At 46.3% G+C, this 13,686-nt stretch overlaps 3 protein-coding genes across 3 annotated transcripts; 1 reads left to right on the forward strand and 2 right to left on the reverse strand.

Moving 5' to 3' along the window:
* Nucleotides 1-1,697: 1,697 nt before the first annotated feature.
* Nucleotides 1,698-12,663, forward strand: HERC3 (HECT and RLD domain containing E3 ubiquitin protein ligase 3; the record flags this gene model as incomplete). Its single annotated transcript, XM_010147836.1, has 15 exons — nucleotides 1,698-1,774; nucleotides 2,337-2,558; nucleotides 3,307-3,398; nucleotides 3,976-4,106; nucleotides 4,871-5,019; nucleotides 5,335-5,408; nucleotides 5,720-5,814; nucleotides 7,037-7,096; nucleotides 7,646-7,748; nucleotides 7,908-8,091; nucleotides 8,414-8,592; nucleotides 9,749-9,838; nucleotides 11,049-11,153; nucleotides 11,228-11,350; nucleotides 12,625-12,663. Coding segments are annotated over 15 exons (1,723 nt in total), but the record flags the coding sequence as incomplete, so codon positions are not given.
* A 497-nt stretch (nucleotides 12,664-13,160) lies between these two features.
* Nucleotides 13,161-13,391, reverse strand: PIGY (phosphatidylinositol glycan anchor biosynthesis, class Y). Its single transcript, XM_010147835.1, has one exon. It carries the CDS (start codon nucleotides 13,389-13,391, stop codon nucleotides 13,161-13,163), a length of 231 nt encoding a protein of 76 aa, XP_010146137.1.
* Nucleotides 13,392-13,422: 31 nt separating this feature from the next.
* On the reverse strand, nucleotides 13,423-13,613 carry PYURF (PIGY upstream reading frame; the record flags this gene model as incomplete). The annotated part of the gene is made up of 1 exon (XM_010147837.1): nucleotides 13,423-13,613. A coding segment is annotated over one exon (191 nt), but the record flags the coding sequence as incomplete, so codon positions are not given.
* Between the last annotated feature and the right edge of the window lie 73 nt (nucleotides 13,614-13,686).

Here is a 13,686-nt window from a genome sequence, read left to right on the forward strand (position 1 = left end):
GATGCCCCGGGACGGGTCCGTGCGTGGGCGAGGATGGGCCCGTGGAGATGAAACCGCTAAAGTTGCAATAGCAATCTGCTGTGCCGCCTCTCGGGGCGGGGGGACGAGCCGCAGCATGAGGTGCTGACCGTGTCCCACTCGGGGGAGGCTGGAAGGAAGCAAACCACGCCGGGGAATAGACGTGAATTTTCCTCCCTGGTTCCTAAGCTCGGGAGGTGGGAGAAGGGTGGGCAGTGAGTCTCCAGAGGTGTCAGATAAATCAGGGAAGTCGTAGCGGATGACTGTCTCCCTCCTTGGGCATCCTGGCTCTCAGACACTGGTGCTGCTTGAGGGCCATAGGTGAGTAACTACATGGATCTGGTGCCTGAGGGCCAGGAAAGCACCCGCAGCCCATCAGCTGCAGACAGGAAGGGATTTCCTTCTGCTGGAAATAGGCAATGCGTGGATTTTCCATCACTGCTTCTCCAGTGTCTTGTAAAACTTCTGACTTCAAGGCATCCCATCCCCAAGGATGTGACAAATCTGGGGGGTCAGATACCTCAGGAAGTGCTTTATCTCCCCGGGAGACTCTCCACAGCTGCGCAAAAGTAACACAGAGTGTGCATCTGCCAATGTTTTGCTGATCGTCTTGGGAGCTGGTGGCACAGCAGCCCGAGAGATGGAGAAATGTCTTTTAGTGCTGGCCAGGAGTGTTGTGTGGCATGAAACCACGTAGCAGGTAGGACACTGAAACCCCAAGGGACCTGAGGAATTAAGTCATACACTTGCCCCACTTCCTGAGGAGCAGAAGCTCTTGGTGAAAGCAGTAGCCCACAGAGATCCTGGGAAGGGGGCAGAGATGGTGACGATGTCCACTGCCTTAGCGTGACCATCGTGCCTGTCTGTGTTGTTCTGCAGAGCAGCCGCAGAGGAATGAGAAGGTGCAATGTTCAAACCATGGTGGGACACATACGCTCGTTCTCTCCCCTGACAGGAAGCTTTCTGAACGCTGGGCTACGGCTTCAGGTGGCTTCTCAAAGACAAGGTGAGAAGCTTTCGCGAGGTGGAGGTACAGATGCTAACGGTCAGAGAAGGTGGCCTGCTCTTCCTAAAGGTAGCATCCAAGAGACTGAGGCATGTTCCTGTTGTAGGTAGGGAACTGGAACACATTCATTCATTCCTAGTACCCAAAACCTTACCTTCTTTTGTTACCCAGAAAGAAGTGCACTGTTTTTGAGGATAATACCAAGATCTGAGCTGCTTGAGATGCACAAGATGTTTCTCTCAAAATTAGTAAGGATTGGTAACATACACCAGAGTAATGCAGGTGACCTGCAAACCACATGTGGCTTGGGGAAGTTGCAGGTGAAAGACCCAAGCACACCTGAACCTTGACACCTTCCGATTAAGCTGTGAGGGTAACCATCGTCTAAAAATGGCACAGCAGTTTGCCGTGGGGTTTTCTGTTAACTTGCCCGAGGCTGAGCCTGATTCTCTCCCAGCTTCCCGTGGCGCAAACCACAGTCGATTCAGTTGGCGCAGCTACAGTAGGCTTGGCACAAGGGCAGGGTGAATCAGCTAAAGGTGTCCTATAATTTTCCATGTAATTCCTGCTAAATGTGCTAGGACTTGGTGAGCAGAGGATCTTCTTCCTTTACTTTGTCTTACGGCACAGCATCTATCTGTTTTGATTTTTTCTTTTCTCCTTATTTTTGTAGGCTGGTGAAAGAACTAGGAAACCAGGAGATTGTTCAAATAGCATGTGGGGACCGGCACGCCATGGCCCTCTCCAGAGGTAGCCTCTTTGAAGCACACTTTTCCCCAAAACGGGAGTCACGTTATGGCAGGCTTGCTCTCAGAAGGGAGTGTTTGAACTCCTTCCCATAGCTGGTGACACCATTAGAGAGTAACAAGCGGTGGGTAGGGGACACAAAGTGCGCTGGCTGTCAGCGCTGCCGTTCTCCCAGCACCCAGGGACCTGCAGATCTTTCTCTCTCCAATTCCTGAGTGCTGCCCCTCTGCAAAGGTGTATGGTGGAGAGCAGACGTGGCCGCCCCACTCTGCAGTCACCACCCTGCTCATTCTTAAGTTGGAGCACCACTCTGGTTGGGAACTTCTTGCAAGTATGGCTTTAGAGGTGGAAACACTCTGCCTTTGTTCTTGCTGTGCTGAGTCACACAGGCAGCATGGGACTGCCCCAGAACGGTCAGAAGCGCACAGGGAGATTTGGCTACAGATGATGGACCTTGGAGCTAGGTCCCTGAAAAACAGCACTGATTTTTCACTCCTGCTCCCCAAGGCAAAGACTCAAGGGAAACAGTGAGGCTGAGCTGTCTTCTTTTGTTCTGTGTGTGAAGGGGGTGAGCTCTTCACCTGGGGCCAGAACGCTCACGGACAGCTTGGAGTGAGGAGCCAAACCACACCCATCCCTCAACCACAGCTGGTGGAAAGACTAAAGGGGATCCCACTCGCTCAGATTGCTGCTGGAGGAGCTCACAGCATCGTCGTGTCGCTCTCTGGAGCTGTGTACTCCTGGGGAAAGAACAATTTTGGGCAGCTGGGACTTGGAGACACAAAAGGTAAGAAAGGACAGCAGTTTGAGAGGAAAGCAGTAGGAAGGTGTGTTCCTGGACAGCGAGTTTAGTGCAGACACAGGAGTGGCTCTGGACAGTCAAGCCCCTGCAGAGCAGCAGTGGAAGGTAGAGTCTTTTGAATAAAGAGTATCTGGAGAAGTCCTTTCTGTCGGAGCTACTGTACCCTGACACAGGGACAAGGGATTTAGGGGTTATATTTCTACAGAGAACTTCTAATCATTATTTATGGCCAACTGGATAGCGTGGGTTCATCAAACCATATGTCTCACAGGCCTCTTTCCACTCCCATTCTCCCTCCAGGCAGTCTGGCATGAAGGAAACTAATTTTATGCCTCTTTGCCTTCTTTAATTCTCTGTAAGCACAAGGTGAGAGAACAGCTAAGATAACCCATTGTCTTGAAACCCAGAAGGCTAGAGCAGGGTTGCCCTAGCCACAACGAGCCTGAAGTCAGCGTGATCTGAATTAAGTCCACACCCGTGAGAGTCAGATATTTTGAAGCCAAGTACCTTTTGGCAAGCAGATGTGAATGTAAATGAAAAGAAAATACTGTGAGAAAGACAGAACAGTTAAAGAGTAGGTACAGTGGAGGGTAGAAAACAACCCAAAACCAAGTTGTAAATACATTAATTGCTGTAAGAGAGGACTGAAAATTGCTAAAAAAACCTGTTTTCAAAATCTTTCTGTGAGACCCCTCAGTACTCTTTCATTTTAGCAGTGCTATTTTCCTTCCAGACAGGCGTTGCCCATCCTACGTTGGAGCGTTGGAGCACTGGAAGGCTGTATTTATTGCATGTGGGGCAGATCACACTGTGGTTCTCTCCAAGGTGAGTCCGAAATGGAAAGCCAGCATCTGGGACCTCACCTTACAGTGCTACAGGTCACCATGGAGAAATGGGAACGGCAGTGCCTGTTGCCATCCGAGTCTGATCCCCTAGGGGTGCTAACTAACCTATTGGGAAAACTGTCCTTTCCTCAGATTCCCATCACCTGGATCCAATCTTTGGCAGGGAGATGGGGAATGGGAATCCTGGAGCAAAGAGGTGCAGTTCAAGTCTTGGTACTTTTGGAAAATGTTATGTAGCACACTGGGGACTTCAGAAAATATGAACAATAGCTAATTTACTAGGGTATACTCATACAAGTAAAACTCAAACAACAGGAGTTAAATTGCAATTATTCTCAGGAGTTAAATTGCTTTTCTCAGGAGTTAAATGATTTGGACATCAGACAATGTAAGATTAGGTTTGATGCAAAGTGAACTCTCCCTGTGTTTGAATTAGGGATGTTTTGAATCAAGTCACTTAGAAGATACTGGGTCTTACTGGCTCTCACTCTTGGTGGTGACCATTTGAATGCCGTTAATAATGCACTGATCCTGTTGGTTGCTTCTTCCTCTTCAAGGACGGGTTGGTGTGCACCTTTGGAGCAGGAGGGGCTGGCCAGCTCGGTCACAACTCCACCCGGAATGAACTCACGCCTCGTGTGGTGGCCGAGCTGTGGGGAGCAAGAGTTTCGCAGGTTGCCTGTGGCAGGTGAGAAAGTACCAATTCAATGCCTTCTATGGTCAAAGTCTTAGGGGAATCACTGGAGAATAGTAGGAGATGGAGAGTCACCGAGATGCTCAAGATGTATCCCAGTAGGTCAGCACTGTCAGAATATTGTCCATTCCTCCTGCCACAGCCCCTGTGAAAACAGAACCCTCAGCCTATGCTGAGCAGAGGGAGAGGGCTTCAGAAAACACTGAAAGCCCTTGGTTTTTCCTTTTTTAAGAAATGAAGAATGTACTGGGTTCCAAAGGGCAAAAGATTGTCAAAATCTTGCATTGGGAAAGTCACTGAATTCCCATCCACTTTGACAAACTGGTGGGTCCTCTGAAAGAACCGAAGAAAGCGGATAATTATCCAGTTTCATTCTGCCTTTCTGGAACTGGGCCAGAAAAAGGCTCCTGTCAATTTTTCTGGGTTTTGTACCAGGCTCAGCAGCATAGAAGTTACTCTTGAAAAAATGGAAGGGTGTGAAGCTAGCAAGGCATAACACCTTAGTTTTATATGTGGAACCAGAGCAAATCACAAACACTAGAGGACAATAAGGAGATTTGAAACCATATTTTTTTTTATTGCTGGATGTATAGGCAAGGAAGGGTCCTAAGACTTTGGTTAAAGGGATCCTGTAGCTGGACTGTCAGGACTTTTAAAGACAAGCCTCGGCTATCCTCTCTGAAAATGTATCTGTAAATTTTGTTCTGACTAGCTCGGTGGTGTTAGCTTATTATGACCATTTTTCTTTTTCTGAACAGTCAGCACACCCTGGTCTATGTCCCCTCCTTGGACAAAGTCTATTTGTTTGGTTCTGGTGAAGAACAAGAGCTGGGAGATGAGAGAAAGCCTAGTCAGTTGATACCGCTTCCCGTCGATTCACCGGTGAATGCTGGAAAATCCTGTCAGGGTAATGACCACTGCAGATGTGTACAATCTGTATTTGTTTCTTCCAGGGAGATGCTTGCTTTCTCAATTTCGTGTTTACACTGAGAGGCTAACATTATGTCTCATGCTTGCTTGGTCATCCCCACGGATTTCTAGCAATGGGTTTGCCGTTTGATTTATCATCATGGGTAACGGCCACACAGAATCAACATTTAGACAGACAGCTACTGTCTGAAGGATTTTTTTTTTTGCTCTTCCACGTCTGCACACTGAGTTCTCTGAAGAAGATTACTATCTCTTCAAATGTTCCTTTGAAAATATTTTTATTCTTTCACAGAAAACAACACGTCACAAGGGATGATTGAAATTACTGCAGGAGGAAACCAAAGTATTGTCCTGTGCAAGAACAAGGTATGTGCGTATTGGATCCTGGCTTCTAATCTTATCATTGTTCACATTACTGCTGGAAACATTTGGATTTTTCATCTGCTTTAGCACTCCAAGTTCATGTATGTGTCTTGCATCTCTTTCCATGCTTACACTGGAACTAACTTGTGTTGCAGTTACATATTTGTTCTGTGGTTAATGCATCTGGGTGATGCTGGATGACCATTGATTTGGTCGTGCTTGGGCTGAAATCTTCTTGTAATTATGAGCCTGAAAAAAAGAATGCCATCCACTAGACCTGTAATCTTGTCAATATTTTAATGCATGTCCCACAGAATTCCTGTTTGAATGGAATTTCCACTCTGAAGGATGAAGACGTGGATACATGGTTTTCTAATTCCAGTTCACAACATTGGGAGAGTATAAAAAAGTAAGTCAGAAACCTCTTGGTTTTGGGTTTTGTTGGTTTTTTGGGGTTTTTTTCTTTTTTCCCCTGATACATGATTTTCTCTAAAGGTTATTATTCTTTGGAGACTGTTGTAGGAACTGATGTTCAAGATTTGATCCATGACAGCCCCTTGTACCAGCACTTCTTACCAAGGTTTTGCACAGGAAAAAGAGATGCTGATAAGCAACAGCCCTTCGATAACCCTTTTACAGGAAGAGGGCAGATGTGCTGCCTGGCTTCGGAAGCCTGTCCTCTTCTTGCACAGAATGGTTGTTATGTTGATGGAAAGCTGACAAGTTAAATCAGTGAAAGATTTGGTCTGCAGACTGAGGCCTTGTGCAAAAATCCTAATCCAGAGTACCCCGGAATGCTTTGTGTGTGTCAGCATTTTAAAAATTAGCAATCCCTTCTTTGGTTACCCATTTTCAAAAGCAGCAGGCATATACTACTGTGGGAAGCCTTACACTTAGGGCTGACAGTTATGATTACATAGCCTGTTTTCAGATCCTATGTGGGAAGTGATTTTCTTTGGGCAAGTCTGACTCCAGCTGCTGGTTTTCAACGTTTAAAAATCTTGGCTAATTTGGATCTAAATGTTTCCCTGACCACTGTTACTACAGTTTGGATCATACGGGAAGGGGTTGTTGCAAGGGTGAGAGAGAGAGGGTTCTTTCCAGATCTCAATAGGAAGGGCCTGACAGCAAATAGCTTGATAAAATAGCTGCTTTAATAAGCATCAAACAAAGAAGACAGGTAATGAGTATATCTAATGCCCACTCAGATGCTGGGAACCCAGCTTTCATGCAGCAGCAAACGGATGCTCTGATGGATTTTCCCTCAGCGTGCTATAAAGATCCCATCTATGGAGGGCTTCCTCTTCCCCCCCCTGTCCCCTGTGGCGTTGCCTTTGATCCTGCATAACAAACAAAACCAGATAACCTGTCAGGAGAAGGTGTATCTCCATCCTAACTGCAATGCAGGTTCCCTTACAAGGCCCAGGAGAGCAGGTGTGGCTTGACAAAGAGCACTAACTCCTCGAATATGCTGTCTTCTGCAGTGCTCTCAATACGGTGGTGCCAAGGAAAGCTTTATGTGGTCAGGCACAGACACGCTTGTACACGTGGTTTTTGTTCTGTCCAAATTAAAAACCCAAAGTTGCTACTTATGTTGGAAGGATTGACTTTGGTTTGGTTTTTACCATCAGGAATATCAGGCTGATCTTTTCATCTGACGCTTGCATCAACGGAAGCTTCCTGGAGAAAAGGTAGGGTGTGTTGACTTAGACGTTACAGAACATGTTGCCTGGCTGTAAACTGACCAGAAAGTGTTATTCTAGGCCATGTCTGTAGCGAAGAGTAGTCGTATCTGAATTTGCAAGAAGCAAGTCCACATTTTTCAAAGCCCAAGCTAAAATTACATTTTTTATCATCCCCAGTCCTACAGAAATTTGCTATAGAAACTTACATTTTAGTAGGTTATCCCATAGTGACATTTGACAGAGGATGATAATTCCTTTTGGCAATATTACAGCTCCCGAAGGATCCATAATAGCTCCTCCCAGCACTGAAGTGCAAGTCGTTTCAGGGTGAAATACAGGAAGCCTACCACTAAGACTGCACAGGCACACAAGACAGGAAGGACAGAATATTAATCGGGTCGCACCACAGTGAGAATATCTTCTTAGAACAGATGCGGTTGTACACACTGGAGCTGGGACTGAACTTCCCGAGGATTTTCTGATGCTTCACCATTCAGTCAGTAACAAAACCCAGCCTCTCACATCACTTGGTGTTCCTTTTTTCCTTTTTGATAGAGACAGACATTTCAGAACTTCCAAGGAAGTCTCAGGTGTAGACATGTCAGAAGTGCAACGTTTTTATAACAAGATCAGCAAGAAACCAGAGGTCTTCCAGGAGGTAAGGATTCGATATAAGGGTTCCCACTACATAGATACTGAGGAGCTCTGGATTTGTGTGCATGACACTTTGGAATTGCCATGCCAACCTAATTGATAGATGATTTTGGCAAAATGTAATTGCATTTTTAACCCTTGTTAACCTTTTTTTCTTCTGAAGGTGCAAAAGGAGATTGAGAAGTTACTGCCATCGTTGTCTTCCTCTCCCATCTCACCTGAAAATTTCAGAGTCTACTTGATCTTGCCTTTCCTTCTGCAGGGAGAGGATAACAGCTCTTACCGTTCTCTCGGGCTGCTAGCACAAGCCATCACGAAGCTTCAGCCCAAGGACCTGCAAACTCTTGGTAGGGTGGTATGGTAACAGAAGTGGATGATTTAATGCTTGGTCCTTTTCAGCTGCAGAGCAGGAGTTAGTATCACCGATGTGATTTGTTCCAGAGTTCAGCCTGGAAGAAGTGCTTTTGGTAAAATAGAAACACGCGGACTACACAGCAAGATACAAGGAAAAAAAATTCTCAGTCTGAGGTTTATTGATTTTTGTAGTGTAAAATTAAGCTTGTTTGTTTAGTTCATTTGATAAAAAGAGAAAATGCAGCTTCATCCAGAAATTGCAGTTATTTGCATGTTGCTTGTGTTAGATGCTTCACTAGAGGTTTTTTTTCCCAGAATGCCTGTGGTCAAATCTAGAAACATCCTTCTTCAAGCAGCTGGTCATTCTATATCAGAGGGTTTCCCAGAAAAACCTGTTTCAATTTGTCTTGGAAGTCAGCATTGCTCAAAGAAAACCCTTCAACCTGCACCCACATGAAACAGAGACTCTGCAAGTACTGCAGATGCTTTACCAGGTGAGAAAGCGTTTGTATCCCAATGAGATAGGATGTCCCAGTATGGGTTATTTTAACCCTTTTTACTTGTTGAATTCTGTGAGTTTCCTGCTACAAGGGAACACCAGCTGCAACACCAGCCCTTGGCATTTGACATTCCTTCAGGAGTCTCTTTGGCTGCATGCCAGCGGAGCTTTGCCTGCAGAGGCATCCTGCTCTGGAGCTGTGCCTGGCTGACCCTCTGCAGCAATGAGGAGCTGAAGCAGCATGTTACAGCCCCTGGCACGGGGAGGGAGGCTCTCAGTGGCGTGAGGAGTGCGTGCGGAGTGCGTGCGTTGATGTGCCAAACGCTATGGATGTGGTCTCCCATTATCTAGCATGCCCACTCCCCTTTCTCCTGGTGAGATCCCTCACCCCAGTAACTGCTCCCAGCATTTAAAAGACAACCAACCTGCTTGGCACATTGTGGCTGCCACAGTAACGCTGAGTGATGCTTTAAGAGCCTGTTTCCTGAGGGACAATAGAATTAGGGCATCTTTAGCTGCATATGAACAAGGGGAAGAAAGGGGGCAATAACTGTATTCTTGACAACCATCCTTTCTCTTGCGGAGTTGTTCAAAGCTTAGGAAAGTCAACAGCTCAAGCATGCACTTAGCATGAATCAGACTTGTTAAATTCTGTTCAGAATTGAATATACTTTTGGCCAAGAATGCAGGTTTGGGCCTCAAAGTTTAGACTCTTGAATCTGTATTTATCTGGATAAATAAACAAACTGAGAAGTGCAGCAGACCTACTCATCCATGAGTGGTTACACCATTTGGATCTTTGCATGTTCACTGTCCCCCCAGACTGTATGTTTGCCAAGCAACAAGTATGGATGTGAATAGGGAACTTCAGCTTCTCCTGCGACATGAAAGACCCTCCAAGTGAAACACCTTTCTTGATGGCATCCTCTTATGGGATCTTCACTGTAAATGAGCATCGCCCTGCTTCTAGTTTATACATGGCTTTCGGAGGCTTCTCACTGCTGAGTGCTGTGCTACCTGCAGCACTTCTGCCCTTCCACTTCTGTGCAGCTCTTTCTGCAGAGCCCTGTTACTCCTTAGTCCTGCCCTGCTGCACACATAGCTCGCTACGTATGCTGACGCCCCTTCTCACCTTGTGTGTGTCAGTGCAGGTGAACTCCAGAGCTGGTTTCGGACTACAGGAAAACAACTTCTATGTGCCTCACGTCAAAGAGATTATCGGATTTTGTTGGTCCTTCAATGTAGAAGAAGTAAGTATAAAATCTTACCAGCAGTGCAAAACACGGTTTCTGTTTTATTTAAATGAGTCAATACCTATGCGAGCCACCTCTGGACTCCAGCCCACCACATCTCGGAGACAATGCATTTTCCCTAGCCCTCCAGCTGATCTAAATGATGCAAGCCATTTACCATCCCAGTATTTTAGCAGCTACAGTAGTGCCTTCCCTGAGATGACCCCTGGTTCCGAGAGTCGCAGCTCTCCCCCAACACCTTAAGCAGCTCTGTTCGCTGTGAACTGGTGATCAGTGCGAAACAGCACCATGAGGGATGGCTGCTATACTTCTTGTTACTCTAGATTTTATGATGGATTTAATTAACAGAAATACTGTGAAGTCCCTTCAGACTTTCACGTAGAGACCCCAGCGAACGTTTCATTTTACTTACTGCTACAAACAAAGCCGTGGGAATAAAAAATAATTTGTGAAATGGTTCATTGCTCAATGACACAAAGGAGTGAAAACAAGCTAACAGATACCGTTGGTGTCACAGGAAGCAGCGTGAAATGGCAATATGGAAAGTAGGGGCTTCCTTAGGCAAAACATGCAGTTTTCTGGCAACTTGGCTGGAATTTGCAGGGCTGCTGCCAAATTCATTCTTAAGCTTCTGTTTGTACCGACTTTGTGCCAATTAACCAGAACAGAGGAGGAGGAGTTTGAGAGAAAGAATAGAATTAAAACCCAAACAAGACATTACCTGGAGTTGCTGCTGGATCATTCCAGAGGTGTAATGCTTTGAACTAGAGTGTTTTGTATATCAATATCTGATTTTGGTATTACAGATAATAAACCCAACCGTTTCTAACAACAGTGTAGCATAACCTGGGTATCCAAGACATCTTTACTATGTGTTTTGGATTAGGTGAATTATGGAAGATGCTATTAAACCTGCCATCTCTCCGTTTTGTCCTTGGGATGCTGTAACACATGTGTCTGCCTGCACAGACAGTTTGGATGCCTCCCTCAAGGTTTCCCACTCACCAAAGTGTTTAGGAGCTGCTTTTTGAAAGCGTGCCTCTGTTGCAGTGTCCGTGTGCACAGCAAGGGCATGTTTCAGAGATACAGGAGTTTGCCAAGCTAAGGACCGGCAGTTTGATCTGTACATGTACCCCCAAACTCTAATTCTGCAAGAGAAAAATCACCTCGCCTTTTTCTTTCCTCCTTGTCATTTCAGATGGCCCTGTGGAAGCTGACCAAATATCCGTGTATCTTTGACACGCAGAACAAGATTATTGTTCATTATATGGAATGCAAGGCGCTGTCCAACCCCTTCAGTCATGTAAGCATGGCCTATTTTTTTACGATTCAGAAGAGCCAAACGCACTGCTAACGCCCCGTTACTTCAACCTTCAGATACGCTTAGTATCGCCAGGCCAGAGACACTGGGTTTTCCCGGTCAGAAGACAGTGCCTTCTGCAAGACATATGGACCAATTTAAAAGCTGCCCCAACCCACCAATTCAAGAAGATCTTACAGGTAAGGTAACAGATTGTATTATTTGATAGCTCTGAATATATGGCACCAGCATTGTTCGGTTTTCAGTGTCACTAAGGAGGGTTTCAGCATTCACTAAACATATAACGTAACTACTCACCAAATTACTATAAAACTTGTTCCACGGGGGATGTAGAGTAAATCTGGAGGGCAGGATCTTACGTCAGTCTTTGCTGGCATATGTTAAATGCAAGTGGCAGTGCTACTTACTGTGAGGTTGCTTTGGGGGAACGCAATAGGATTGCTGAGGAGAGTGGCAAAGTCCATTATGATTACTGCTATGCTGACTTTAAAGACTCGAGGCTAGCTTGCTGTACGTGAAAAACCTGGTGGCGGGGGAGCCAGCATTAGGGCCCAGCAAGCAACATAGCCACAAAAGGCATTTCTCTCCTGGAGATGCTGCCTGGATGGAAAAGAAGGATTGTGCCAGCAAGAGAGATGAAAAGCTAGTTATAATGCTGCTATCTCCATGTGGCTCTGGTCTGTGGTTTCCTCACAAACCCAAAGGTTCTGGCAGCTGCCTTTTCTTCTAGCTCTACCCTGCAAAAGCCATCAGGTGGCTGACGTGGGAACAGAGCATGGGCCCATGGTGGAGCTCAGCTCAGGGGTAGGCCATCAGTTTGGCACCTTGCCTGCGCAGCGGGAAGGTCAGCCTCGGGGCCATCACCCGGTTCTGGTTCTTCCCGAGGGCGCCTTCTTGCCAACCAGAGCTGTCAAAGCTTTTCCTTCCTGTACACTTAGAAGAAGTGGCTTCTAGAGCTGCCTTTCCTTTACCCTTCCTCGCTAGATCTGTTCCCTTCAGAGTTGTGTCCTGTAAAGACAGTTTGTCAGTACCAAGAACATAGTTCTTTGCACTGTGGTCTGTCACTCCCTTCTCTAGTGTTGCTGTAAATGAGAACAGGGAAAGTTGGAGTATTTAGCAGAAGTAGCTTCTGTTCACTCTCTACTGATGAAGATAGTGCTAAAGTAAAAGATACTCTACATCTTTAAACAGCATTTGTAGCTGCTGACTTGGCTACCAAATCCTGAGCTCAGTTGGAGCTATTTTTCCCTCTGGCCTGTCAGGAAAGGGAGCATCTTTAAGAAAGATAACCAGCCTGGCTATCAAACTCGAGCACTCAAACACATTTACAAATAGTACAGGGACATACATCTCCTAAGCAGACACTGGAATATGTTGGATGCCACTCCAACAAACTCCCCCAATGCATATTTTTTCTGCAGCACTGTCATTTCCCCATGTTTTTCTTAAAAAGGCAGCTACTGGACAACAGACGTGGTCAACATCCAAGTAAATCTCTCCATTTAACTCAAGGTTTGTTATTAAACGTCAGCCTAGTTTATTTTATGTTCTCCTGACAGAGAGACAAATACATTTCAATACACACATCAGTTCAAACAAAATCAAAGCTCGTAACTCAAGGAGAGATTCACATCACTGCACGTTGTCACGGCTCATTATTTAAGACCGGTTATTTCAGTCAGGGTACAGTTCTTCCTCGTAAAAATGAACACCACCTAGATGATTTTCATTAGCGCCACTACAAACGCACAACACTCTTGAAGGGATACAGTAGAAGGAATTAGTGGTTTTTATTATTCCTCCTCTTTATCTTCCTTAGCAGTAGTTAATAGGCTGCTGCAGAGGTCTTCGTACAGTTCCAGATGCCACCAGGAAAATGATGACAGTCACCAGTGCCAGAAGGCAACTCTCTCAAATCAACTGCAGTACCAGAGGAGATAGAACAAGCTGTTGTTTTAGAGAAGCCCAGGGGTTAGCCAATACATCGCACTAGTTGTGCCTAAAGAGCTTAATCCCCATCCAGGTCCAGAGGTGGAAGAATACATAAACTGGTATTGTGATAGGAAGGAGGAGACTGTAGAAACATAAGCTGTTAGTGCTGGTGCAGCCCTGCGGAAAGGTTTCGTCTACGCTGGCTGAGTAGAACAAGCCTGCTAGGGACAGGAGGGGAACAAGGACAGTCAGTGTGGGCAGGGAGGGCAGCATGCCTCCTCCGGCCATCGGCCCGTTTAGCAATCTGGCCCGTGGGGCCTCAGGGCTGCTTCGAGCCCTCAGCTGGCGGCTTCTTCCGAGTCGTCCTGGCAGCCTCTGGGATCATGTTCGGGATGCCATCGATGACGGGGTACGCAATGCCCAGCTCCTCGTTAATGAGCTCGTTGGTAGCTTCTTCGTACCTGGCCAGGCAAGTCAGGGGAAACCAAAGCAAAAGGAGGAGTGAATAACCTGGGTTTGCCCTTCGGCAGCCCCTCTGGCTCGACTCGGGGCGGCGGCAGGCCGAGGGCGCGCAGCGAGAGCT

The sequence above is a fragment of the Eurypyga helias genome, unplaced genomic scaffold (assembly GCF_000690775.1).
Source record: "Eurypyga helias isolate BGI_N326 unplaced genomic scaffold, ASM69077v1 Scaffold34072, whole genome shotgun sequence".
Taxonomy (NCBI): domain Eukaryota; kingdom Metazoa; phylum Chordata; class Aves; order Eurypygiformes; family Eurypygidae; genus Eurypyga; species Eurypyga helias.

Bases quoted from the DNA above. Each gene is read 5' to 3' on its own strand.
- PIGY (XM_010147835.1), bottom strand. From the start codon at position 13,391: ATGGCCGGAGGAGGCATGCTGCCCTCCCTGCCCACACTGACTGTCCTT.